Source organism: Lasioglossum baleicum, chromosome 4 (genome assembly GCF_051020765.1).
Source record: "Lasioglossum baleicum chromosome 4, iyLasBale1, whole genome shotgun sequence".
Classification (NCBI taxonomy): domain Eukaryota; kingdom Metazoa; phylum Arthropoda; class Insecta; order Hymenoptera; family Halictidae; genus Lasioglossum; species Lasioglossum baleicum.
This window is the reverse complement of record NC_134932.1, coordinates 268,931-293,784: the sequence shown is the minus strand read 5'-3', so window position 1 is coordinate 293,784 and position 24,854 is coordinate 268,931. Positions and strand designations below refer to the sequence as shown.

At 40.3% G+C, this 24,854-nt stretch overlaps 3 protein-coding genes across 3 annotated transcripts; 2 read left to right on the top strand and 1 right to left on the bottom strand.

Moving 5' to 3' along the window:
• The first annotated feature begins 2,607 nt into the window (after window positions 1–2,607).
• Window positions 2,608–4,704, top strand: LOC143208119 (uncharacterized). The gene is made up of 3 exons (XM_076422202.1): window positions 2,608–2,881; window positions 3,177–4,048; window positions 4,663–4,704. The coding sequence occupies exons 1-3, from the start codon at window positions 2,608–2,610 to the stop codon at window positions 4,702–4,704; spliced, it is 1,188 nt and encodes a 395-aa protein (XP_076278317.1).
• Window positions 4,705–13,096: 8,392 nt separating this feature from the next.
• On the top strand, window positions 13,097–14,302 carry LOC143208118 (uncharacterized). Its single transcript, XM_076422201.1, has one exon. It carries the CDS (start codon window positions 13,097–13,099, stop codon window positions 14,300–14,302), a length of 1,206 nt encoding a protein of 401 aa, XP_076278316.1.
• Window positions 14,303–19,197: 4,895 nt separating this feature from the next.
• LOC143208116 (uncharacterized) lies at window positions 19,198–23,264 on the bottom strand. Its single transcript, XM_076422200.1, has 6 exons — window positions 22,005–23,264; window positions 21,162–21,321; window positions 20,602–20,837; window positions 19,974–20,543; window positions 19,624–19,821; window positions 19,198–19,581 (listed from the first exon to the last, which is right to left on the bottom strand). Exons 1-6 carry the CDS (start codon window positions 23,262–23,264, stop codon window positions 19,198–19,200), a joined length of 2,808 nt encoding a protein of 935 aa, XP_076278315.1.
• Between the last annotated feature and the right edge of the window lie 1,590 nt (window positions 23,265–24,854).

Sequence of the window (24,854 nt, the reverse complement as noted above, 5' to 3'; positions counted from 1 at the left end):
TTCTTCGCAAATATGCGACGATGTGCTCGATCAGCTAAAATGTGATCTACCTTGTGACGATTCGTCAAATCTTTGTTACGAGAGTATGTGATGTCGTGTTCTCTACAGGTCGAGTCTAATGGATTTATACCGCGATCACCGCGAGCCAAGCGTTTGCGCAACCGTGTGCCAGGTCCACAAAATTGATATCCAGACATATGTAACTCAAACGGCAATTTATTTATCAGGGTATTTAGAAGTCCTGCTCCACGTCGGCGTATGCATGAGTAACAATCTTTTTTCATATGTTATCTATGGATGAGCATATGTATGTGTTACAAGTATGGAAGTCATTTCTAGACTGATTGATATCTCTGGGCAACGTTTGTATAAATATTCCCCATACCCACACTTATCTGTTATTATTACAACAGTCGCGATGCAGATCATTAGGCAACCTGTGAAAATTCGAGTAATCTCAGACAGAAAGTTTGATCATACTACCAAAAATATTCTACGACATGGACCGTTATTACCTAACACTGTACGCGGTATAGTGTGCGGTCCTTCCAATTGCGGGAAGACTAATGTAGTCATTAGCATGTTGGAAAGTCCCAACGGTATGCGATTTGAGAACGTATACGTATATTCAAAGTCGTTGCAGCAGCCAAAATATCAGTATTTGGAAAAGCTGCTCTCATCCGTAGAAAATATTGGCTACTTTCCTTTTTCACACAATACCGATGTCGTTCCACCTAACGAAGCTCTACCGAATTCTATATTTATATTTGATGATGTAGCATGTGACAAGCAAGATGTGATTAGAGAGTACTTTTCCATGGGTCGACATTCAAAAGTGGACAGTCTGTATCTTTGTCAATCATATGCAAGAATTCCAAAGCACCTGATTCGCGATAATACCAATCTCCTACTACTATTCAAACAGGATAGTATGAATTTGCGCCATGTGTATAATGATCATGTAAATACCGATATGACGATTGGACAATTTAACGAACTGTGTGCAAAATGTTGGCAGCAAAACTATGGATTTGTCGTTATAGACAAGGATAGTCCTATGCACAGAGGTCGTTATCGACATGGATTTAATGACTATGTCATAGTATAATGGTATCATTTGGCCACAAACCCGCGTTGTGAACGGAACATTGAACAGTTGTCGAACGGTGTATCGAACAGGTGTCGAACGGTGTATTAAACGGGTGTCGAACGGGTTGTCGAACGTACACGTTCGAGGTTGAACGGCATCAAACGGCTATTGAACGGGTGTCGAACAGGTGTTGAACGGATTGTCGAACGTACATGTTCGACGTTGAACGGCTGAACGACATTGCAAACGCTTCCAATTGAACATGGGGCAAAATTCTGCTGAACAAAAACAGGAAAAGAGGAAAAAAGAAGTGTTAACGAAAGAGACTGCCAATACGAGTGAAGCTATACGAAAAAAATATTTGGCAATAAAAGCTGGAAAAATGGATACCGATGCGGTGTTGGAACATAGCTTGCAACCTGTGATAAGACCCCTGAAAGAATTGATTGAAAACACAAAACCGATTCCCAATCCAATTCTTCAAGAGACATCTTCGGAGCCAACATCCTCATTGTATCAGCAGCAATCACCTGTCTTTAATGCTACACCTGGATATCATGGAGAACCATCTTCAACATCACCTATGCCTAACGCTGCACCCCAATATTGTGGATTGAAGCCGCCTGTGCTAAACGCCACACCTCGGTATCGCGGATTGAAAAGAGTACGTGTGGAAACACCTTTAAGACCAACACCTCATCGATTACCGAAACGACTTTGTCCAGATTCCGAACCTCCTGCAGAAGAAGTATGGACAGACGAAACAGAACCACTTGACCAAAATATTTTCGAAACGACAATGCGTGAGATTGTGGAGAATCCTGAACAGCATGAAGAAGCCAATACATATTTGACTCAGAATCTCGGACCGCTGTCACAGGAATATTTGAACTTCTTTTTCACAGATAAGAAAAAACAGGTTGACCATGTGTATGGTGTGTACTATGATAAAAATGCAATGATGCTTGGGGATAAGAATTTCGACGTAGACATGGAAGATAATATAATTATCAATAATATAAAATACAAAGGAACACCTGGTCTTTTCGAACTAATTTTCAAGAGAATCCCCGACGATACGATATACACCGATGCAGACAAACAGAAATATAAGAGTATTCTGTTGACAACAAATGCGCACAGGCGCAACCATAATGCTGCAAATCCCCTATTGAGTAACAGGGGATACAAGTATAAAAATATAATTGCACCGCTGCTTGAAATACGACCTCGCACTGGAAGAGGGTTTGCCTCCAAGTCATTTTTGATGAATACATTACCGGAGAACATGGCGACATTACCGGAGAACATGGCGGTTACCGATAATGTGATTGATTATGTACATTGGGATGATCCGAATGAATTAGTGGATAGAATAAGATTACTGGTGTCATCGCGAGCTGCTGGGCATACCGGACATGATAATGAAATTGTTTCAATAATCGAGGAGCTCCGAGAAGCGGGTTTGATTATAAATTGAAGACCATTCTGATCATGTTCATCAGTACCTTTTCATGATGCCTATCAACAAGTTCGGTGCTATGCTCCGAAACGAGTCAAATAAAGATGGCGAAACATGCAAGAATTATGTGCGATCGAGCGCACTTTGCCTCGATGGCGATGCTTTCGACGCGAGAGATCGAAAGATAAGACGTTTAGCAAGCCCGACGAATGATGCCGATGCTGTGAATAAGGTATACATGGACAAAAAAATGACACATATTTTGAAAGCATGTGATGCCAAGAGTTCCAAGCTGCGGGAAGAAATACTAACCAAACTCAAATTCTTACGTGAACACATACTCGAGATGATGCATGATACAATCGTAAGAATGACATCATTGAACAGAAATGAGGGACCAATTTTTTCTGAAAGCTTTGAAAGAAATAATGGTTAAAGTTCATACGCTACATCGAATGATATAAATATATTTACATATTTTGAAAGATGTCAGTTTCCAGCGAGAATGCATTCGCAAGATACCAATCGCAATGTCAATGTAAAGTTCATGGATCGAATCATGCGATTATTTTTATGCATTTTAAATTTCTTTTGTTTAATCCTAAATCTTGAACATGAGCAAAGAGAAGACGCAATTAGTGGAGGAACTGCATGCCCCCGCCAGACGGATTTTTCCACGACGTCGAGTTTTAGTCCATGGGTATGACGATCTATGGCAAGCCGATCTCGTAGATATGCAGCCTCACGCACGCATAAATGGTGGTAATAAGTACATATTAACCGTTATCGATGTGTTATCCAAATATGCATGGGGCGTACCGCTCAAGACTAAAAGTGGGGGCGAGGTAGCTGCAGCGTTCAGAATGATATTTCGAAATCGATGTCCGAAAAATTTACAAACCGATCAGGGAAAGGAATTTTACAACAGTGAGATGCATAAACTTTTGACGAAACGTGGCATTAATCATTATTCTACATATTCGGTTATGAAAGCTTCCATCGTAGAACGGTTCAATCGCACATTGAAGAATAGCATGTGGAAAGAGTTTACACTTAATGGAACCTATAAATGGATCAATGTGCTACCTCATCTAGTTGCAAAGTACAATGCACAAAAGCATAGAACTATTGGAATGCGACCGTGTGATGTCACCCCTACCATTTCCAACAGACTCTTATACACAGCGTATAATAACATAAAGATTGCTGCACCGGCAAAATTCAACGTGGGGCAGTCTGTACGCATCAGCAAATTTAAGACCATTTTCGATAAAGGTTACACACCAAATTGGACCACTGAGGTGTTTGAGATAGTCAAGGTACAAGCAACTAATCCGGTAACTTATCTACTGCAAGATTCCTGTGGAAACCCCGTTGCTGGAGGATTCTATGAACACGAATTGCATCGCGTTGCCAATCCAGGTGTACACCTAGTGGAGAAAGTGTTGCGTAGAAAAGGAAATAAGGTGTATGTAAAATGGTTAGGATTGAGTAATGTAAATAATTCATGGATAAATAAAGACAATATATTATGAACAATTATTATGAACATTTATTATAAACAATTTAACCTGTTTAATGAAAAAAAAAATATAATCTTCTATTTACATTGAATATAAACAATTTTATATTTATTATGAACATTTATTATAAACAATTTAACCTATTTAATGAAAAAAATATATAATCTTCTATTTACATTGAATACAAACAATTTTATATTTATTATGAATATTTATTATAAACAATTTAACCTATTTAATGAAAAAAAAAAATATAATCTTCTATATACATTTAATATAAACAATTTTATAGCTGCGAAGGAATTTGATAATGGCCCCACGGCAATGAGGAAGTGACATCAGCTCGCGGGAAGTGACGTCACCAGAGACGTGTTGACACTTTGTCGACCATACCGACAATGGCGTTTCGTAGCCTACCGCCACCATCTTCACTGGAACCCTTCACCCCGCCCCCCCCACCACTTCCGTGACGTCACGAGCTGTTGCGTGGCATACCACCATCTTCGCTGGAACCCCCACCACTTCCGCGACGTCACAAGCGGTTGCGATTTTTTTTTTTTAAGAAAAAAACTGTCTTACTCGAACAGGATTCGAACCCCGGTCTACCGCTTGGTAGACCAACTCATTAGCCGCTTGGCCAACCGACGATCTCATAAACATAGCGAACATTTGGTATATATGTCAAAGAATAACTCTGGGCATGCAAATACTGCAGCGACAGCATATTTTCGTCCAAGACGCTATTGGTGCGACAGGAAGATACTGCGAAATATTATGTCGAACGTGTTATAACTAATTCGTGTTACTTGATCAACCTTGACATTTTTTATAAACATAGCGAACATTTGGTATATATGTCAAAGAATAACTCTGGGCATGCAAATACTGCAGCGACAGCATATTTTCGTCCAAGACGCTATTGGTGCGACAGGAAGATACTGCGAAATATTATGTCGAACGTGTTATAACTAATTCGTGTTACTTGATCAACCTTGACATTTTTTTTTTCCAGTAACTGCAGCATTTTTTTTCGTTTATGACGTTATTTGACTGGTCTTTGATCGACCATTTTTATGAAATATGATACCCCTTAGGAACGAACAAGAATCTCGACGCATGCAAGAAACTGTCAGCATTTAAGATGCTATTTGGTGAACCTTGATACTGCTTAGGAATTTCACAAAACTGTAGCGACAGGAAGTCACTGCGAAATATTATACCGAGCGTGCGACATTTTTTCGTTTATGACGTTATTTGGCAGGTCTTTGATCGACCATTTTTATGAAATATGATACCCCTTAGGAACGAACAGGAATCGCGGCGCATGCATGGTTGACCTTGATACTGCTTAGGAATTTCGCAAAACTGTGGCGACAGGAAGTCACTGCGAAATATTATATCGAGCGTGCGAAAAAATGCTGTGTAAATATTTCGAGATATGGATGTATCGCGAGCGAATGAGACACTGAAAAATTAGCGGCGGTTTCTGGACTATGTTTTTTTTTTCAACATCGATTGGCTTTTTGCTGAGCTGTTGTTTTCGGAAGGCTATATAAGAACCGATTATGTCTACGTGGAACACGTTTGATTTCACCCTTTTTACCGTTGAAAAGTCGCGCGTTATTTGTATCAGATGACGACGAACATTGATGGAAAAATGACTGTGCCAACGTTACAAAGTTTGGCTTGGGTTCATATTATAAATTCATATTTGAACGAACGTTTCCCCATCGAGCAGAGAACGGTAATAGAGCGTTTAATGCGAAACGACGTAACGAGTCGCGTATGTTTCACATATACGAAACGATTTAGCCAAGTCGTGGCGCGATGGCCTGCGGTTGATTCACCATCCGGGATATTGGCCATTGTCGAAACGGGTGAACGTCGCATCGTTGAATGCGAAGTATAATTACGTTTCTGAGAATTGGATCGTCAAATTGAAGTTAAAAAAAATATATATTTTGTTAGCGTACAACCGACGGTGTCAAACTGATTGTTGAAAAATATGCTAAAGTGTTTGAAAGTGAAATATTATATCAAGCGTGCAAAAATGCAATGCTGTGTAAGTGTTTCAAGATATTGATGTATCGCGAGCGAATGAGACACCGAAAAATTAGCGGTCGTTTCTGGACTACGTTTTTTTTTCAACACCGATTGGCTTTTTTTTTGCTGAGTCTGCTGTTTTGGGAGACTATATATGCACTCCACTAAATTAGTTTTGTTCAGTCACTGATTGTGAGGCAAAAAAATATAACCATGGAAGAAATTCGGAAATTGAACACGATTTGTGGGACCAATCTGATCGCTTAAGATTGCAGGAAGAATACCTTGTCTGGGAGGAAAGATGCAACGAATGCCTCGAGTTGCTTAAAGAACATAATCGAGCAAAACGTCCTCGATTATCGATCGGTATTCAACAATCATTGATCGCCAGTATCGCCGCTCTTGAGAGTTTAAAATATTCTTTACGAAGACGTTTCATACATGAAGGTCCTGGACATACAAGCACAGGACTCATATGGCATGACATAGACTCGGCTTTCAAGGGTCGCATATTAACAGGTGCCGTTATCAATTCCAATTACATTGAACCTCTCAGCTTCCTCCAGGACGCTGCAGTATTTGCATGCCCAGAGTTATTCTTTGACATATATACCAAATGTTCGCTATGTTTATGAGATCGTCGGTTGGCCAAGCGGCTAATGAGTTAGTCTACCAAGCGGTAGACCGGGGTTCGAATCCTGTTCGAGTAAGACAGTTTTTTTCTTAAAAAAAAAAAATCGCAACCGCTTGTGACGTCGCGGAAGTGGTGGGGGTTCCAGCGAAGATGGTGGTATGCCTCGCAACAGCTCGTGACGTCACGGAAGTGGCGGGGGGGCGGGGTGAAGGGTTCCAGTGAAGATGGTGGCGGTAGGCTACGAAACGCCATTGTCGGTATGGTCGACAAAGTGTCAACACGTCTCTGGTGACGTCACTTCCCGCGAGCTGATGTCACTTCCTCATTGCCGTGGGGCCATTATCAAATTCCTTCGCAGCTATAAAATTGTTTATATTAAATGTATATAGAAGATTATATATTTTTTTTTCATTAAATAGGTTAAATTGTTTATAATAAATATTCATAATAAATATAAAATTGTTTGTATTCAATGTAAATAGAAGATTATATATTTTTTTTTTCATTAAACAGGTTAAATTGTTTATAATAAATGTTCATAATAATTGTTCATAATATATTGTCTTTATTTATCCATGAATTATTTACATTACTCAATCCTAACCATTTTACATACACCTTATTTCCTTTTCTACGCAACACTTTCTCCACTAGGTGTACACCTGGATTGGCAACGCGATGCAATTCGTGTTCATAGAATCCTCCAGCAACGGGGTTTCCACAGGAATCTTGCAGTAGATAAGTTACCGGATTAGTTGCTTGTACCTTGACTATCTCAAACACCTCAGTGGTCCAATTTGGTGTGTAACCTTTATCGAAAATGGTCTTAAATTTGCTGATGCGTACAGACTGCCCCACGTTGAATTTTGCCGGTGCAGCAATCTTTATGTTATTATACGCTGTGTATAAGAGTCTGTTGGAAATGGTAGGGGTGACATCACACGGTCGCATTCCAATAGTTCTATGCTTTTGTGCATTGTACTTTGCAACTAGATGAGGTAGCACATTGATCCATTTATAGGTTCCATTAAGTGTAAACTCTTTCCACATGCTATTCTTCAATGTGCGATTGAACCGTTCTACGATGGAAGCTTTCATAACCGAATATGTAGAATAATGATTAATGCCATGTTTCGTCAAAAGTTTATGCATCTCACTGTTGTAAAATTCCTTTCCCTGATCGGTTTGTAAATTTTTCGGACATCGATTTCGAAATATCATTCTGAACGCTGCAGCTACCTCGCCCCCACTTTTAGTCTTGAGCGGTACGCCCCATGCATATTTGGATAACACATCGATAACGGTTAATATGTACTTATTACCACCATTTATGCGTGCGTGAGGCTGCATATCTACGAGATCGGCTTGCCATAGATCGTCATACCCATGGACTAAAACTCGACGTCGTGGAAAAATCCGTCTGGCGGGGGCATGCAGTTCCTCCACTAATTGCGTCTTCTCTTTGCTCATGTTCAAGATTTAGGATTAAACAAAAGAAATTTAAAATGCATAAAAATAATCGCATGATTCGATCCATGAACTTTACATTGACATTGCGATTGGTATCTTGCGAATGCATTCTCGCTGGAAACTGACATCTTTCAAAATATGTAAATATATTTATATCATTCGATGTAGCGTATGAACTTTAACCATTATTTCTTTCAAAGCTTTCAGAAAAAATTGGTCCCTCATTTCTGTTCAATGATGTCATTCTTACGATTGTATCATGCATCATCTCGAGTATGTGTTCACGTAAGAATTTGAGTTTGGTTAGTATTTCTTCCCGCAGCTTGGAACTCTTGGCATCACATGCTTTCAAAATATGTGTCATTTTTTTGTCCATGTATACCTTATTCACAGCATCGGCATCATTCGTCGGGCTTGCTAAACGTCTTATCTTTCGATCTCTCGCGTCGAAAGCATCGCCATCGAGGCAAAGTGCGCTCGATCGCACATAATTCTTGCATGTTTCGCCATCTTTATTTGACTCGTTTCGGAGCATAGCACCGAACTTGTTGATAGGCATCATGAAAAGGTACTGATGAACATGATCAGAATGGTCTTCAATTTATAATCAAACCCGCTTCTCGGAGCTCCTCGATTATTGAAACAATTTCATTATCATGTCCGGTATGCCCAGCAGCTCGCGATGACACCAGTAATCTTATTCTATCCACTAATTCATTCGGATCATCCCAATGTACATAATCAATCACATTATCGGTAACCGCCATGTTCTCCGGTAATGTCGCCATGTTCTCCGGTAATGTATTCATCAAAAATGACTTGGAGGCAAACCCTCTTCCAGTGCGAGGTCGTATTTCAAGCAGCGGTGCAATTATATTTTTATACTTGTATCCCCTGTTACTCAATAGGGGATTTGCAGCATTATGGTTGCGCCTGTGCGCATTTGTTGTCAACAGAATACTCTTATATTTCTGTTTGTCTGCATCGGTGTATATCGTATCGTCGGGGATTCTCTTGAAAATTAGTTCGAAAAGACCAGGTGTTCCTTTGTATTTTATATTATTGATAATTATATTATCTTCCATGTCTACGTCGAAATTCTTATCCCCAAGCATCATTGCATTTTTATCATAGTACACACCATACACATGGTCAACCTGTTTTTTCTTATCTGTGAAAAAGAAGTTCAAATATTCCTGTGACAGCGGTCCGAGATTCTGAGTCAAATATGTATTGGCTTCTTCATGCTGTTCAGGATTCTCCACAATCTCACGCATTGTCGTTTCGAAAATATTTTGGTCAAGTGGTTCTGTTTCGTCTGTCCATACTTCTTCTGCAGGAGGTTCGGAATCTGGACAAAGTCGTTTCGGTAATCGATGAGGTGTTGGTCTTAAAGGTGTTTCCACACGTACTCTTTTCAATCCGCGATACCGAGGTGTGGCGTTTAGCACAGGCGGCTTCAATCCACAATATTGGGGTGCAGCGTTAGGCATAGGTGATGTTGAAGATGGTTCTCCATGATATCCAGGTGTAGCATTAAAGACAGGTGATTGCTGCTGATACAATGAGGATGTTGGCTCCGAAGATGTCTCTTGAAGAATTGGATTGGGAATCGGTTTTGTGTTTTCAATCAATTCTTTCAGGGGTCTTATCACAGGTTGCAAGCTATGTTCCAACACCGCATCGGTATCCATTTTTCCAGCTTTTATTGCCAAATATTTTTTTCGTATAGCTTCACTCGTATTGGCAGTCTCTTTCGTTAACACTTCTTTTTTCCTCTTTTCCTGTTTTTGTTCAGCAGAATTTTGCCCCATGTTCAATTGGAAGCGTTTGCAATGTCGTTCAGCCGTTCAACGTCGAACATGTACGTTCGACAATCCGTTCAACACCTGTTCGACACCCGTTCAATAGCCGTTTGATGCCGTTCAACCTCGAACGTGTACGTTCGACAACCCGTTCGACACCCGTTTAATACACCGTTCGACACCTGTTCGATACACCGTTCGACAACTGTTCAATGTTCCGTTCACAACGCGGGTTTGTGGCCAAATGATACCATTATACTATGACATAGTCATTAAATCCATGTCGATAACGACCTCTGTGCATAGGACTATCCTTGTCTATAACGACAAATCCATAGTTTTGCTGCCAACATTTTGCACACAGTTCGTTAAATTGTCCAATCGTCATATCGGTATTTACATGATCATTATACACATGGCGCAAATTCATACTATCCTGTTTGAATAGTAGTAGGAGATTGGTATTATCGCGAATCAGGTGCTTTGGAATTCTTGCATATGATTGACAAAGATACAGACTGTCCACTTTTGAATGTCGACCCATGGAAAAGTACTCTCTAATCACATCTTGCTTGTCACATGCTACATCATCAAATATAAATATAGAATTCGGTAGAGCTTCGTTAGGTGGAACGACATCGGTATTGTGTGAAAAAGGAAAGTAGCCAATATTTTCTACGGATGAGAGCAGCTTTTCCAAATACTGATATTTTGGCTGCTGCAACGACTTTGAATATACGTATACGTTCTCAAATCGCATACCGTTGGGACTTTCCAACATGCTAATGACTACATTAGTCTTCCCGCAATTGGAAGGACCGCACACTATACCGCGTACAGTGTTAGGTAATAACGGTCCATGTTGTAGAATATTTTTGGTAGTATGATCAAACTTTCTGTCTGAGATTACTCGAATTTTCACAGGTTGCCTAATGATCTGCATCGCGACTGTTGTAATAATAACAGATAAGTGTGGGTATGGGGAATATTTATACAAACGTTGCCCAGAGATATCAATCAGTCTAGAAATGACTTCCATACTTGTAACACATACATATGCTCATCCATAGATAACATATGAAAAAAGATTGTTACTCATGCATACGCCGACGTGGAGCAGGACTTCTAAATACCCTGATAAATAAATTGCCGTTTGAGTTACATATGTCTGGATATCAATTTTGTGGACCTGGCATACGGTTGCGCAAACGCTTGGCTCGCGGTGATCGCGGTATAAATCCATTAGACTCGACCTGTAGAGAACACGACATCACATACTCTCGTAACAAAGATTTGACGAATCGTCACAAGGTAGATCACATTTTAGCTGATCGAGCACATCGTCGCATATTTGCGAAGAACGCTACGTTAGGTGAGAAGATAGCTGCGTCAACTGTTTGGGCTGCGATGAAAGCTAAGACGATGCTTGGGATGGGGATCAAGAAAAAGAAGAACAGTGGTAAGAAGAGGCGAACTCTACCTATAGCAAAGCGGGGCGGTTTCCTCCCGTTCCTCTTACCTGCATTGGCTGCTATAGGGTCGTTAACTGGTGGTGCTGCCGGCATCGCGAAGGTTGTGAATGACGCTAAGGCTGCACGAAAACAGTTTGAGGAAATGCAGCGTCATAATCATGCTATGGAAGGTCATGGACTTTATCTCACACCTTATAAGAAGGGTACCGGTTTAAAGAAAAAAAAAACAAAAAAAAAATTCACTCTATGAAAAACTAGGGATAAAACCAATGACAAATGGACAGCTTGAGGATATAGGAAGGAAAAATATACCACATTTTCGCGGAGTATACATGCGCGATAGTCTTCCGACAAGAGCAAATGTAAATGAGAGTGGTATAGTAAACTTGGATGAAAGCATCGGTCCCGGTACACATTGGGTCGCATACGTGAAACACAATCATAGTGTAAAATACTTTGATAGTTTTGGTAATCTACGACCACCTGCGGAACTTATTGCATACTTCGGATTCTCAGCAAAAATTACTTACAATCATACACGTTTTCAAAATTTCAATCAAACCATATGCGGGCAACTGTGTGTAAAATTTCTTGAGGAAAACTCATTATAAATGCACATTATCGATACATACAATTTCATTATGTGCTTTAAACCTTTCGTATAAACATGACACCTTCGTCGTTGACACTAACGTTAACGGGTAAGAGCAGTACGCTCGCAGTTCAGTACTTTCCCTCGATAGATTTGAGCAGTCATGAATATGAATTGGGCCTCGTGGATTTTGAAACGTTTAACACAATACCGAATGTCGATGTTCGCAATAATAAATTTTATTTCGGAGAAAATGATGAAGAAATTGTAATTCCCGAAGGATTCTACGAACTGGATGCAATCAATAAGTACCTGAAACGGGAAATATTGCGACGATATCCCACCAGACATGATTCGGGGAACAACGACGAATACCCTCTCATCATACGTGCTAACAATAATACGATGAAGAGTGAAATATACTGTTCCTATAAGATTAATTTTGAAAAACCCAATAACATAGGATCACTACTTGGATTTTCTACAAACTGTATTCTTCCACCTAAAATGTGGTATGAGTCTGACGCTCCTGTGAATATTATAAGCATCAACGTGATTAGAGTAGAATGTAGCATAACAGCTGGATCATATAGTAATGATAAACCCGTACACATTATTCATGAATTTTCACCTAGGGTTCCTCCTGGATATAAGATCTCAGAAACTCCATCTCGAATTATTTATCTTCCGATCGTCGTGCTAAGAATAGATGATTTAGAAATACGTTTGGTGGACCAAAACAATCGTCTGATTGATTTTCGTGGAGAAGAAATCACGGTTAGACTGCATGTAAAACGGCGAGATCCACGCATCTACGAATAAGTGCTGTATTATGCTTGTGTATAACAAAACGGACGAATCTCTAATCGCAGCCGCTACAAAAAATACGTTCATCGACACAGTAAGTCGAACAAATTATCACACACCACCATCGTCGAGGAAGAAGAACCTGAGCTTGCAGAACATACGTTTTCTACAATCGTTGGGATTTATTGTAAAGCAATAATGTCCGACATTTTGGCCATTGCCAATACGCCAACCTCTGATAATCGTATAACTAAGATAGAAGTGCACATATATAATCCCTATGCAAATACTACTCTCGGAAATAGTGATGAAATAAGGATACCGATACATCAGCAGGATCTGTATACGCTACCGTGTGAGAGTTTCTTGTACATTGAAGGAAAAATCATTTTAGCAGAGGCTCCACCTCAAGGAACAAGTAACAATGTTATTCTCGATACCAATTGTGCTGCTTTCATGTTTGATGAAATTCGATATGAACTGAATGGAGTTGAAATAGACCGCTGTAGAAATCCTGGAATAACGACCTCGTTAAAAACACATGTATCCATCTCTCCTGGAAAAAGTAAAGCATTGGCCACCGCAGGCTGGCATCGTAAACTGGATGGCACAGATTTCAATTTCTGCATACCATTCAATATGCTATTTGGCTTTGGTGAAGATTATAACAAGGTTACCGTTAACGTGCGTCAAGAGTTGGTCTTAATTCGATCACGAAACGATCTAAACGCGTTGAATGGTTCTAGTACTTTAAGACCTAAAATCGAATTATTCAAAGTTCAGTGGCGTATGTCACACATAAGTCTGGAAGAAGTAACCAAATTGTCATTACTACGCATTCTCGAGAGAGGACAAATGATACCTATGAGTTTTCGCTCTTGGGATCTATACGAATATCCACATTTGCAAACAACTACGAAGCATACGTGGGCGATAAAGACTGTAACACAATTGGAGAAACCCCGTTTCATCATATTCGCATTGCAGAACGATAGGAAGAATCAATTGCAGAAGAGTGCTAATCAATTCGACGATTGTAAACTGTTAAACATACGGTTGTACCTAAATTCCGAATCGTACCCATACGACAACCTAAACTTGGACTTTGAAAAGAATAAGTATGCGATACTTTATGACATGTACACAAGATTTCAAAACTCATATTATGGTAATCGATCCAGTGAGCCGCTATTGGATGAATTACAGTTCTTATCACAGGGTCCATTTGTGGTCATAGACTGCTCTCGTCAAAACGAGTCTGTCAAAAGTGCAACCATTGATGTGCGCATAGATTTCGAGTGCAGAGATAATGTGCCTGTGAACACAGGTGCTTACTGTTTAATCATACACGATCGTATAGTCGAGTACAGCCCGTTGACCAACGTCGTGCGCAGAATACTTTAACAAGCGGTGGGTGCATGATGACCCATGTAACGTTCGTCGATTTACAAGGTTTCAAGTCGGGGGCAAACGGTTTCATTGTAAAAGAAGCAGCCATTTTACGAGATGGAAATAAACTATTGCACTGGATATTCAAGCCACCATTTGAATTCCATCGATTAACTGCTACTGAAGCACGTCAGGTTCGATCGTTAACGCACAAACATCATGGAATAGGTTGGGCAGATGGATATGTTCCATACAAAACAGCCGGAAGTTGTTTGAAACTGGCTCTGGAAAATACGCAGCAGGTCATTGTCAGGGGTTTGGAAAAGAAAAAATGGTTATGGAAATTAACTGGAATAGAAGCTCTTGATGTGGATCTGGAGGATGTGCCAAGATTATCGTTAATGCAAAAGGGATTGCATAGATGTGCATTCCATACTGGCGTATGTGCCATGGAAAATGTATTTAAACTGTGTAAATTATATACTGATCGACAAGAACCATGTTTTTGAATAAAATGTATTATTTAACAAATTTTTTTTACTAGAACTTCGCTTATTTCTTCCCATATACCAAATAGCGTCTTAAATGCTGACACTACAATTTTTGCGAGTTTCCTGTTCGTTTCTAAGGGGTATCATATTTCACCTATTCGTTGCTGAGGGGTATTAAGGTCAACCAAATAGCTTCTTAAATGTTGACACTACAATTTCTGCGAGATTCCTGTTCGTTCCTAAGGGGTATCATAAAAAAATATCAAGGTCAACCAAATAGCATCTTAAATGCTAACGCCACAGTTTTTTGCATGCGCCGAGATTCCTGTTCATTCCTAAGGATTATCATATTTCATAAAAAAAATATCACACATCCTGTGGTCTCCAAAAAAAAATGTTGACACTGCAGTTTCTGCATGCCTGTTGTCCCAAAGCTGTGAGAATTAGCGCGATGCCCCCCCACCACCATATGAATTTGCTATGTTTGCACTTTAAAAAACTGAAAAGAACGAGGGGATAGCGAGAGGCTATGAAACGCCATTGTTGGTTCGATCGGCAAAGTATCAACTATGTGGTCCGCAACCGTCAACTCTCGAGCAACGCGGCAGAATAATGAGTCTAATCCTCCGCAATTACACACACAGTAAGTACTCCGGCAACCGCTAAAAATGCATTATTGTTTCTTTGCAACTGAAAAAAAATTCTTTCCTAATTGTTTCATTTAATATCAGTGCAGATAATTCGGAACAGAGTATCACGCACATGGTGCGTATATTGGGCCGGAGATATCCCTTGACGAATACATACTACAAATATCTTGACATTGGGGTTCGAATTGGTGGTTGCTGTCATGTTGAGTTGGCTATAGGAGACAATCACGGCAATGAAATTAAATTTTCTATGGCTACGTGGAAAGATTTTCTACGAAAGAGAGAAGACATTCTGCGGAACATTGCCAACTTAGGGAATGCTGTGCATGTTGATGATATAACTGTGGAATTCTATCAGTTAAACGATTATGTGAAGCTTGCAAAATTATCAACTTCGACTAAGTGCATACAGATTACTCAGAAAACGATGAGAAGATTGTTTGATTTGGAATATTGTGTCGACCACATGTACTCATGGCTATCTGAGAACCTATATTCTGTACAAACAAAATATTGTAAGTTTATGCAAATAATTTCTAATGTTACCGATGATTTTGCAAAAGCAATTGTGGAACATGAAGATTTTTAACGCAATTCATTAATAGACACCGAATTGTTAGCTTTAGGCTTAGATGTAATGCTAATAAAATAAATCAAAAAATTTATTCCAAACTATGATATTTTATGTGTGATTTCCTGTCCCAAGATTCCTACCAAAAATGCTAACGCTGCAGTTTTTTGCGAGATTCCTGTTCGTTCCTAAGGGGTATCATATTTCATAAAAATGGTCGATCAAAGACCGGCCAAATAACGTCACAAACGAAAAAATGTCGCACGCTCGGTATAATATTTCGCAGTGACTTCCTGTCGCTACAGTTTTGTGAAATTCCTAAGCAGTATCAAGGTTCACCAAATAGCATCTTAAATGCTGACAGTTTCTTGCATGCGTCGAGATTCTTGTTCGTTCCTAAGGGGTATCATATTTCATAAAAATGGTCGATCAAAGACCAGTCAAATAACGTCATAAACGAAAAAAAATGCTGCAGTTACTGGAAAAAAAATGTCAAGGTTGATCAAGTAACACGAATTAGTTATAACACGTTCGACATAATATTTCGCAGTATCTTCCTGTCGCACCAATAGCGTCTTGGACGAAAATATGCTGTCGCTGCAGTATTTGCATGCCCAGAGTTATTCTTTGACATATATACCAAATGTTCGCTATGTTTATAAAAAATGTCAAGGTTGATCAAGTAACACGAATTAGTTATAACACGTTCGACATAATATTTCGCAGTATCTTCCTGTCGCACCAATAGCGTCTTGGACGAAAATATGCTGTCGCTGCAGTATTTGCATGCCCAGAGTTATTCTTTGACATATATGCCAAATGTTCGCTATGTTTATAAAAAATGTCAAGGTTGATCAAGTAACACGAATTAGTTATAACACGTTCGACATAATATTTCGCAGTATCTTCCTGTCGCACCAATAGCGTCTTGGACGAAAATATGCTGTCGCTGCAGTATTTGCATGCCCAGAGTTATTCTTTGACATATATACCAAATGTTCACTATGTTTATGAGATCGTCGGTTGGCCAAGCGGCTAATGAGTTGGTCTACCAAGCGGTAGACCGGGGTTCGAATCCTGTTCGAGTAAGACAGTTTTTTTCTTAAAAAAAAAAATCGCAACCGCTTGTGACGTCGCGGAAGTGGTGGGGGTTCCAGCGAAGGTGGTGGTATGGTTCGCAACAGCTCGTGACGTCACGGAAGTGGTGGGGGGCGGGGAGGGTTCCAGTGAAGATGGTGGCGGTAGGCTACGAAACGCCATTGTCGGTATGGTCGACAAAGTGTCAACACGTCTCTGGTGACGTCACTTCCCGCGAGCTGATGTCACTTCCTCATGACCTCCCAAAAAAATGGGGGGGGGGGGTAAAAAAAATCGGGCAATTACCCGGGGGGGGGGCAATTACAGGGGGCTGGACAGTTACAGGGGGGGGGCAATTATAGGGGGGCAATTACAGGGGGCAATAACCCCCCGCCCCCTGGGGGGACCCCCTCCACCATGGGGGGGAACCACCCTGGTACAGAACCGGCATTACCTTACTACTAACTTCATTTTTTAAAATGGAATGAGGTATTTTTTAACTTCCCGATTTTATAGGGAAGTTATTGTAATGACCCCGAAAATCGAAAATCGATTTTTTAGCAGATCTTCACGTTTCATGGTCATTGCAGTCATTTTAGACTATTTTCAGCAAAATGTTCGTATGTGTGTATGTGTGTGTGTGTGTGCGTATGTCCGTTTGTATGTTATCAAATTTTTCGTTAACGTTTTCAGAAAAAGTAACAACGCGATCAGGATGATGAATGATGCAATCGATGAGCCCCGCTGTAACTTAGAGCTGATTAGATTTTGGTCCATTTTGGTCAAGTAGTTTTTTAGTTTTTTTAGTTTTTTTTAAAAGAAGTTCATTCAACAATGCAATTTATACGAGAGAACGGAAAGTTTCCACCGAAGAAACAAACGTAATTACACAAAAAATTTTTTTTTCGATTTTTTTTTAAATTAAAAAAAAAAAATTTTTTTTTGAAATTTTTTTTTGTACCTTACGATGATGTTTCTGCTTACAACAATCGAAAATTATCCCAATGCAAGAGTGAGTTAATCATCTCTACTCCCAAGAATACATTTTAAAAGAATATCGATGAAAGTACAAGAAAAAATTTATATTACAATCTTTAAAAAAACAATCAGTTCAAAACGAATTATTAACTGAGATTAAATTGAAAATTAATATAAACTACATGATTATTATTAATAACATTGATGTTGAAAACGGATTGGTTAATGGAGCACACACACATGCGGAATATTAAAATTTATTACTTTTCAAGAAAATACTAAAATTCCGTCTATATTGTGGTTAGATTTTCAATTGGCCAGAGTAGGAGTGAAAGTAAGAACTCGTTATCGTGATTATATGAAAAATGCAAATATTGATCAAAATTTAACACCAATAATAAAAATATCGAATCCAGTAAATATGTCGAGTGCGGAAAAATATCAAATCACACGTAGTCAATTTCCAGTGGTTCCTGCTGAAGCGATTACGATTCATAAAAGTCAGGGACCAACATACGAGAAAGTACGTTTACTTACTAGTGTAACGTCTTTGTACGATAGTAATGGTGTTTTGGCATTATTTAAATTGAAATATCTCCAGAACCACTAACTTTTCAACATGCATAGGTTAGTACTTTTTTATAACGAATGTCCAGCTGCATCGATTGATGTATTAAAAAATACCTCATTCCATTTAAAAAAAAAACAGAATTGACCTTCATATCTCCTTGACGTGTCCACCGATAGAAAAATTAATGACATCATATTACGTGCGCCTCGATATCAAGTAAGTTTGGTCTGATGCATTTTCTTCTATCTTCAAAAGCGTGCGGGTTATTCATGTGAATTGTGGGATCAATTGCGGAGGAAAACAAGTGGACGATTTTGTGTTCAGAGATAAAGAGGAAAAATAAGAAGTATATTCTGTATGAGAGGTTATACAAGTCACATGGCAAGCTCGAGTCTCTGCGCGCTACGCTCAACTGCGCTTCTCGGGGCCCGCGCGCCCCTCCACGTTTCGCCTCTCGCACTCTCTCACTCGCTTACGGCGGCACGCGCCACGCACTCACTCCGCGCGCCACACACGCACTCCGCACACCACACACGCACACTCCACGCGTGTCGGACTCGATCGCCGGCGGATCAGTCACCACACTCGGCCATCCTGCTTGTACACATGTCCTCATGTGTGTCTTCGTCACTATGCGATGATAGGTCGTGGTCTTCGCAAATCCATGGTTTCATAGAATCCCTGGAAGTGGATGTCGTTCGCGGTCCCTCGTGTTCTCCGACCTTTTCAACCAGATAACGATCGTTGCGCAGTACTTTTATTATCTGATACGGACCGAGGTATTTAGGACAAAGTTTTAGTTCAGGCCTTAATTGCGTTCTACGTATTGCGACCAGATCACCCTCTTTAAAACCTATATAGTCCTTTTTTCTTTTCCTGTTGTATGCCTTTCGGTTCTCATCTTGAATTCGCGCTATGGCTTCCTTTGCCTGAATACGTGACTCATCGCGTGCCTCCTGAAACACAAAAATCGCTTCTCTCTCCAAGATCTCCTTTACCTGTGGGTCATCTTGTAACCTCATTCGGGTGCCTATCAACAATTGGAATGGTGACACTCCTGTACTTCTACTTGGTACATGGTTCAAGTATTGTTGCGCTCTTCCAACGTACTTGTGCCATGTTTCTGCTTGTGGATGCGCGAGTTTCGTCAAAAATGGATAAGCGTCCGATTCACCCTTTCCACTTGTCCATTGGCTCTAGGTATGCCAGTGGTTATCATGATGTGTTGTACATCCTCTTTTTTACAATAATCCACGAATTCGTGTGAGGAAAACGCAGTTCCTCGATCTGAAATTATCTTTCGCGGGTTTCCGAAAACTAATGCCTGTTTGCTGAGGCGATCAATTACCTCAACCGAAGTGGTTGACTTAGTGGGATATAGCCAAACGAATTTAGTGAAACTATCGACGACCACCAATATGTGCCGATAATTCTTTTTCGTGGACGCAAGTGGACCCAAATGGTCTATATGATATGTTTCTAAAGGACGATCTCCTTTATCAATCGGATGCAAATATCCCTCTAAGCGACCAGTTTTCCGTTCTGCTAGCACGCATTGGAGACAGCTCCGTATTACTTTTTCGATCTTCGGCCGCATGGAGTCAAACCAATAATCACGCCTCAACAGCTGTTCGGTTTTTGCAACGGCAAAATGACCTCGTTCATGCACGAGACGAATAACATACGCTTGCATAGCCTTAGGTACGACAAGTAATTGCTCGTTATCAACCAACCTATACAACAATCCGTTCTCTCTTACATACTTTTCCGCATCATTCACTCTACTTATCCGTTCTTGCAATTCTTTATCATCGGCCTGCGCTTTTCGTATTTTGTGGATCACACTCGCTTCTTCTTCGACAATCGACATAGATACAGGTAACGGGTATCTACTTAGGGCGTCGACGTGACGCATAGCCTTACCCGAACGATGTTGTACCGTGTAATCAAAATCTTGAAAAAATAGTGCCCATTACAAACGCTTGGCAGTCAGTTATAACCTTGAACGGTATACCAATTAAATAGACTCTAAACTTTTTAAGAGATTTCACCACCGCCAACACCTCGAGTTCGTAACTATGGTATTTCTCCTCGCATGGATTTGTTTTCCCGCTCGCGTAATGTATAGGATGTAGCAGACGATCCTCATTATCTCGTTGTAGCAGAATCGCGCCAAAACCTAATGCAGATGCGTCGGTGTGGAGTTCTGTTTCTGCAGTCGGAGAATAAATGCTTAAAACTGGATTATTGGTTAATATTAATTTCAACTCTTTAAACGATGCTCGCTCCTTTTCTCCGAATTGAAAATTCACTCCACCCCTTAGCATATTCGTCAACGGACGCGCAATCACGGAATACGCCGGTACAAATTTTCGAAAATACCCGGTGAGGCCTAAAAAACTTTGCAACGCTCGGACAGTTGTCGGTTCCGCGAATTGCCTGACTGCATCCGTCTTTTGCTCGGACGGCTTTACACTATTATTCTCTATTATGTGTCCGAGATACTCGACACAGGTTTGCAAAAACTGGCACTTACTCCATTTAATCACTAAGCCATATTCACTCGCAGTTACTAGGACTTTATTTAACCGATCTAAACCGTCTCGGTAATCTAACGCTGGAACTATAATGTTATCGAGATAAATTATCACGTCGCCGCTAGTAACCAAATCTCTAAAAATAGCATTTATATAACGCTGAAAAACGGAAGGAGAATTACACAGTCCGAACGGTACACAGCAAAACTCATACTGACCCGACGGAACAACAAATGAAGTGTATCTCCTACTACCCTCGTCCGCGGGAACGTGAAAGAAACCGTTCTCGAGATCCAAAGTGGTAAATACGCGCTTGTCTCGTAAGCGATCAATTTGATCCTCTATGTTTGGCAATGGGAATCGATCTTTTATTATTTTTTGATTCAGTCGTCTATAATCGACACAAATCCTCGTAGACCCATCCTTCTTTTTCACAAGCACGACTGGACTAGCAAAATCCGAGTACGAAGGTCGAACTATCCCGTCGCGAAGCCACGTTTCGATTTGTGAATCTAAATCTTTATTTTCTTTAACAGACAGCCGTCGCGCTGATATATGGGAGTTTCGTCGTGTAACGCGATGTGGATTTTTACTCCCACCTTCTTCGTTTGTTCTGGCTTATAATTCTCGATTTTATGTTTTACCTCTAGTTGAATTTTTCTGTCTGGAATATGGGATAAATCGATATCGTTAACCGCAACAATATTTAAGACCTCGGGAATATCCTCAATTACGTTTGGTATTTTCGATACATATATATCTCCGCCCCGCATACAAACATCTACACTTTCCAAAAAATCATACCCTATGATTATATCGTGTGGTATGAGTGTATCGCTTACCACGTGGAACAATACATTGTATTCGTCCTCATCAATTTTGACCTTTATGCTACAGCTACCAAGTGTAACGTTGTCGTCCGAGCCCACCCCTCTGAATTCTATTTTATCGCTAGACAAGGAAGGTGCGCCGATCCCGACATACGTTGCCGCTCTTATGAGGCTCAAGTCGCTACCGAAATCAATCAAAGCGTTAATCTGCTGTGTCCCTATCGCTACACTCTTACAAGCTTGCCGCCTCTTTGATGTTACCGCGTTCGTTCGCGCCGCGCCTGTCGACTTTGGGCACTTCGCCGCGACGTGCCCGTAGCCCTGACATTCAAAACATTTCATACCTCTGTTCTTCGTCGGACACTCATCACTCTTATGTCTCTTATCGCCACAGTAATAGCACCGCACTGTCTTCGTCGGATGCGTCGAACTGCCACTTCTAACGGGTTGTTTGTTGATCCTCGTCTCATCTCTCTCGGTTTCTTTCTTGGTCCTTGGATTAGCTGCTTGCCTCTCCCTCATTTTCCCGTATTGCGTCAGTCTGTCCTTAAATTCCTTTATGTTTTTTGCACCATACAGCATTGTTTTACTCAACTCATCATCTCTGATCCCGTCTACGACGTATTGCATGACTGCCACTGCCTCCATGCTGACCTGTGCAGCGATATCCAGCATACTGTACATGTACTCGTGGTACGATTCGTCTTCTCTTTTCTTTCGTTGTACTAATTGTTTATGTACCGTGTGGCTATTCACAGCCTCCGAAAATTCAGCGCATAACGACTGCTTCAGTTCGTTCCACGTACGCGTGCACTTTTCGTAATTCACGTATAGTTTCGCTGACCCACTCAAAAGTCGCCTCGCATAAATTAACTTTTGTATGTCTGTCCATTTACACAATTTCGCCGTATCTTCGAAATCTTTCAGCCAAGTCCGCAGGCTTCTCTTTCCATCTCCGCTGAATTTCTCCATCGACTCTTCTACGTCCTTGAACGTGGGAACATACGCAGCCCTGTGTCCAGCTTCCTCTTCATAATAGTCTGATTCATTTTCGGATTCATGTTCAGATTCATCTGTCTGGGCGTCTTCAAGCAACAAAGCCGCTTTGAGTCTCTCTATCAGGTCCGCCTTATTACCTGTTGTTTTCAGCTTGCGAGATTTCAATTCTTCCTCCAGTTCGATCAACTTCATACGCTCTGGATCGCAATTGTTCCCATTTATCTCAGGATGGCCTTCACTGCCATCATTGTCGTTTCCTTGTGAGCTTGCCATCTTTTCGCACTTCCTTTTTCGCAATTCTCTTTTCGCAATTCCCTTTTCACAAATCACTCTTCACACTTCACACTACGCGTCACGCAATTCGCATGTAATGTACGTAACAATTCGCACAAAATGTCAGCCGTTATCCTTGAACCGATCCCGGACGAGCCCCCAAGATTGTGGGATCAATTGCGGAGGAAAACAAGTGGACGATTTTGTGTTTAGAGATACAGAGCCCACGCGAGATAAAGGGCACACGCCACGCACTCACTCCGCACACCACACACGCACACTCCACGCGTGTCGGACTCGATCGCCGGCGGATCAGTCACCACAGAATTATATATATAATTTGATTGTATCCAGAATTAATATTTATACATATATGATGAATTGATATCATATTGAAAAGAAAAATATAATTATTTTGGACGACGCTAGCGCGTTGGAATTTCGGACATCGCGTGCTGTGATGTTTTTTATATTTCGCATCTGTGCCGATGGAATGCGGCTAACGCTGTTGTAAACACGGTTGTCGTATCGAACAAAATAAATGGAACGAAGTATGAATTATTGTTCTGAGTGGGGAATTCACGAAACATGTGAGCTTATAGCATCAGTTTGATTGTGCTTCTCGAACAGGACGGTTCATAGGTAAGTCTTCATAGGTATACTAATCTGAATTTCTAACTTCTTTATTTTTCATAATTTTTTGATGGTACTTTGGAAAACGTATTCGTGGCATATTTCTAATGCAAAAAAAAAATGAAACCAAATATGATATAATGCCGATGATATTTACTTGTGTAATGGACAATTAAAGTTTCTAACGCGTATGAACCTGTATATGATCCGAATTATATCGTGTTTGGTATAATTTTAATCAGAAAAAATGTCACAAATCTATTAAAAATAAGTTCTATAAAGAAATAAGTAATAATAAAAAAGTTATTCGTTGGTATTGCATTGTGAGGACGCGCGAGCCGTTGAACTGTGCCGCCGACTGCGACTCTTGGCGTCTCTTTCTTTCCCATGCGATCGAAACTTTAATTGTCCATTACACAAGTAAATATCATCGGAATTATATCATATTTGGTATCATTTTCCATTATAAAAATGTCACGAATATGTTGGTGCAAGTCCGTAGAAAAATAATGAAAAGAAAGAAGTTATTTTTTATATTCCAATAGGGTGAATTTACATATTCTTATTGTTTTTTATTTATTCGATATATTTTATAAATCATCGTTATTTATAAACGTGTTTATTTTTTCAGATTGAAAAAAATAGCAATTAGTAAAAAAGATAGAACCTAATACAAATGAAGAGGTATCGAGTACGTATATAATATTAACACTCATCATACTTCCTGCAAAAAATTTTTTTTTTTACTCATCAATGATGTTTGCTATTTTTTTGTATTCCAGACTTATTACAAAAAATGGAGGTGATGCTAGTGGGGCCGTCTCCCTCACCGGGCACCTCAGCGAGCTGTGAGCCGCCGCCACCACCTCCTCCACTGCAAAATCCGGGTTCTGGAAGAATTGAAGTTGAGGACCAAATGTGGAGGTGCCCGTTGCATTGATGCAACGGCTCCTCCAA

What these genes read in the sequence shown, in the direction of transcription:
- LOC143208118 (XM_076422201.1), top strand. Translation starts at nt 13,097, where the DNA reads ATGTCCGACATTTTGGCCATTGCCAATACGCCAACCTCTGATAATCGT.
- LOC143208119 (XM_076422202.1), top strand. Translation starts at nt 2,608, where the DNA reads ATGCCTATCAACAAGTTCGGTGCTATGCTCCGAAACGAGTCAAATAAA. An exon ending in AACCAAACTCAAATTCTTAC is followed by an intron (nt 2,882 to 3,176) that starts GTGAACACATAC and finishes ACATGAGCAAAG; the next exon opens with AGAAGACGCAATTAGTGGAG. An exon ending in AATGGTTAGGATTGAGTAAT is followed by an intron (nt 4,049 to 4,662) that starts GTAAATAATTCA and finishes TTACTCGAACAG; the next exon opens with GATTCGAACCCCGGTCTACC.
- LOC143208116 (XM_076422200.1), bottom strand. Translation starts at nt 23,264, where the DNA reads ATGGCAAGCTCACAAGGAAACGACAATGATGGCAGTGAAGGCCATCCT. An exon ending in TGGCTTAGTGATTAAATGGA is followed by an intron (nt 20,838 to 21,161) that starts GTAAGTGCCAGT and finishes CTCCGACTGCAG; the next exon opens with AAACAGAACTCCACACCGAC. An exon ending in TAACTGACTGCCAAGCGTTT is followed by an intron (nt 20,544 to 20,601) that starts GTAATGGGCACT and finishes CGTTCGGGTAAG; the next exon opens with GCTATGCGTCACGTCGACGC.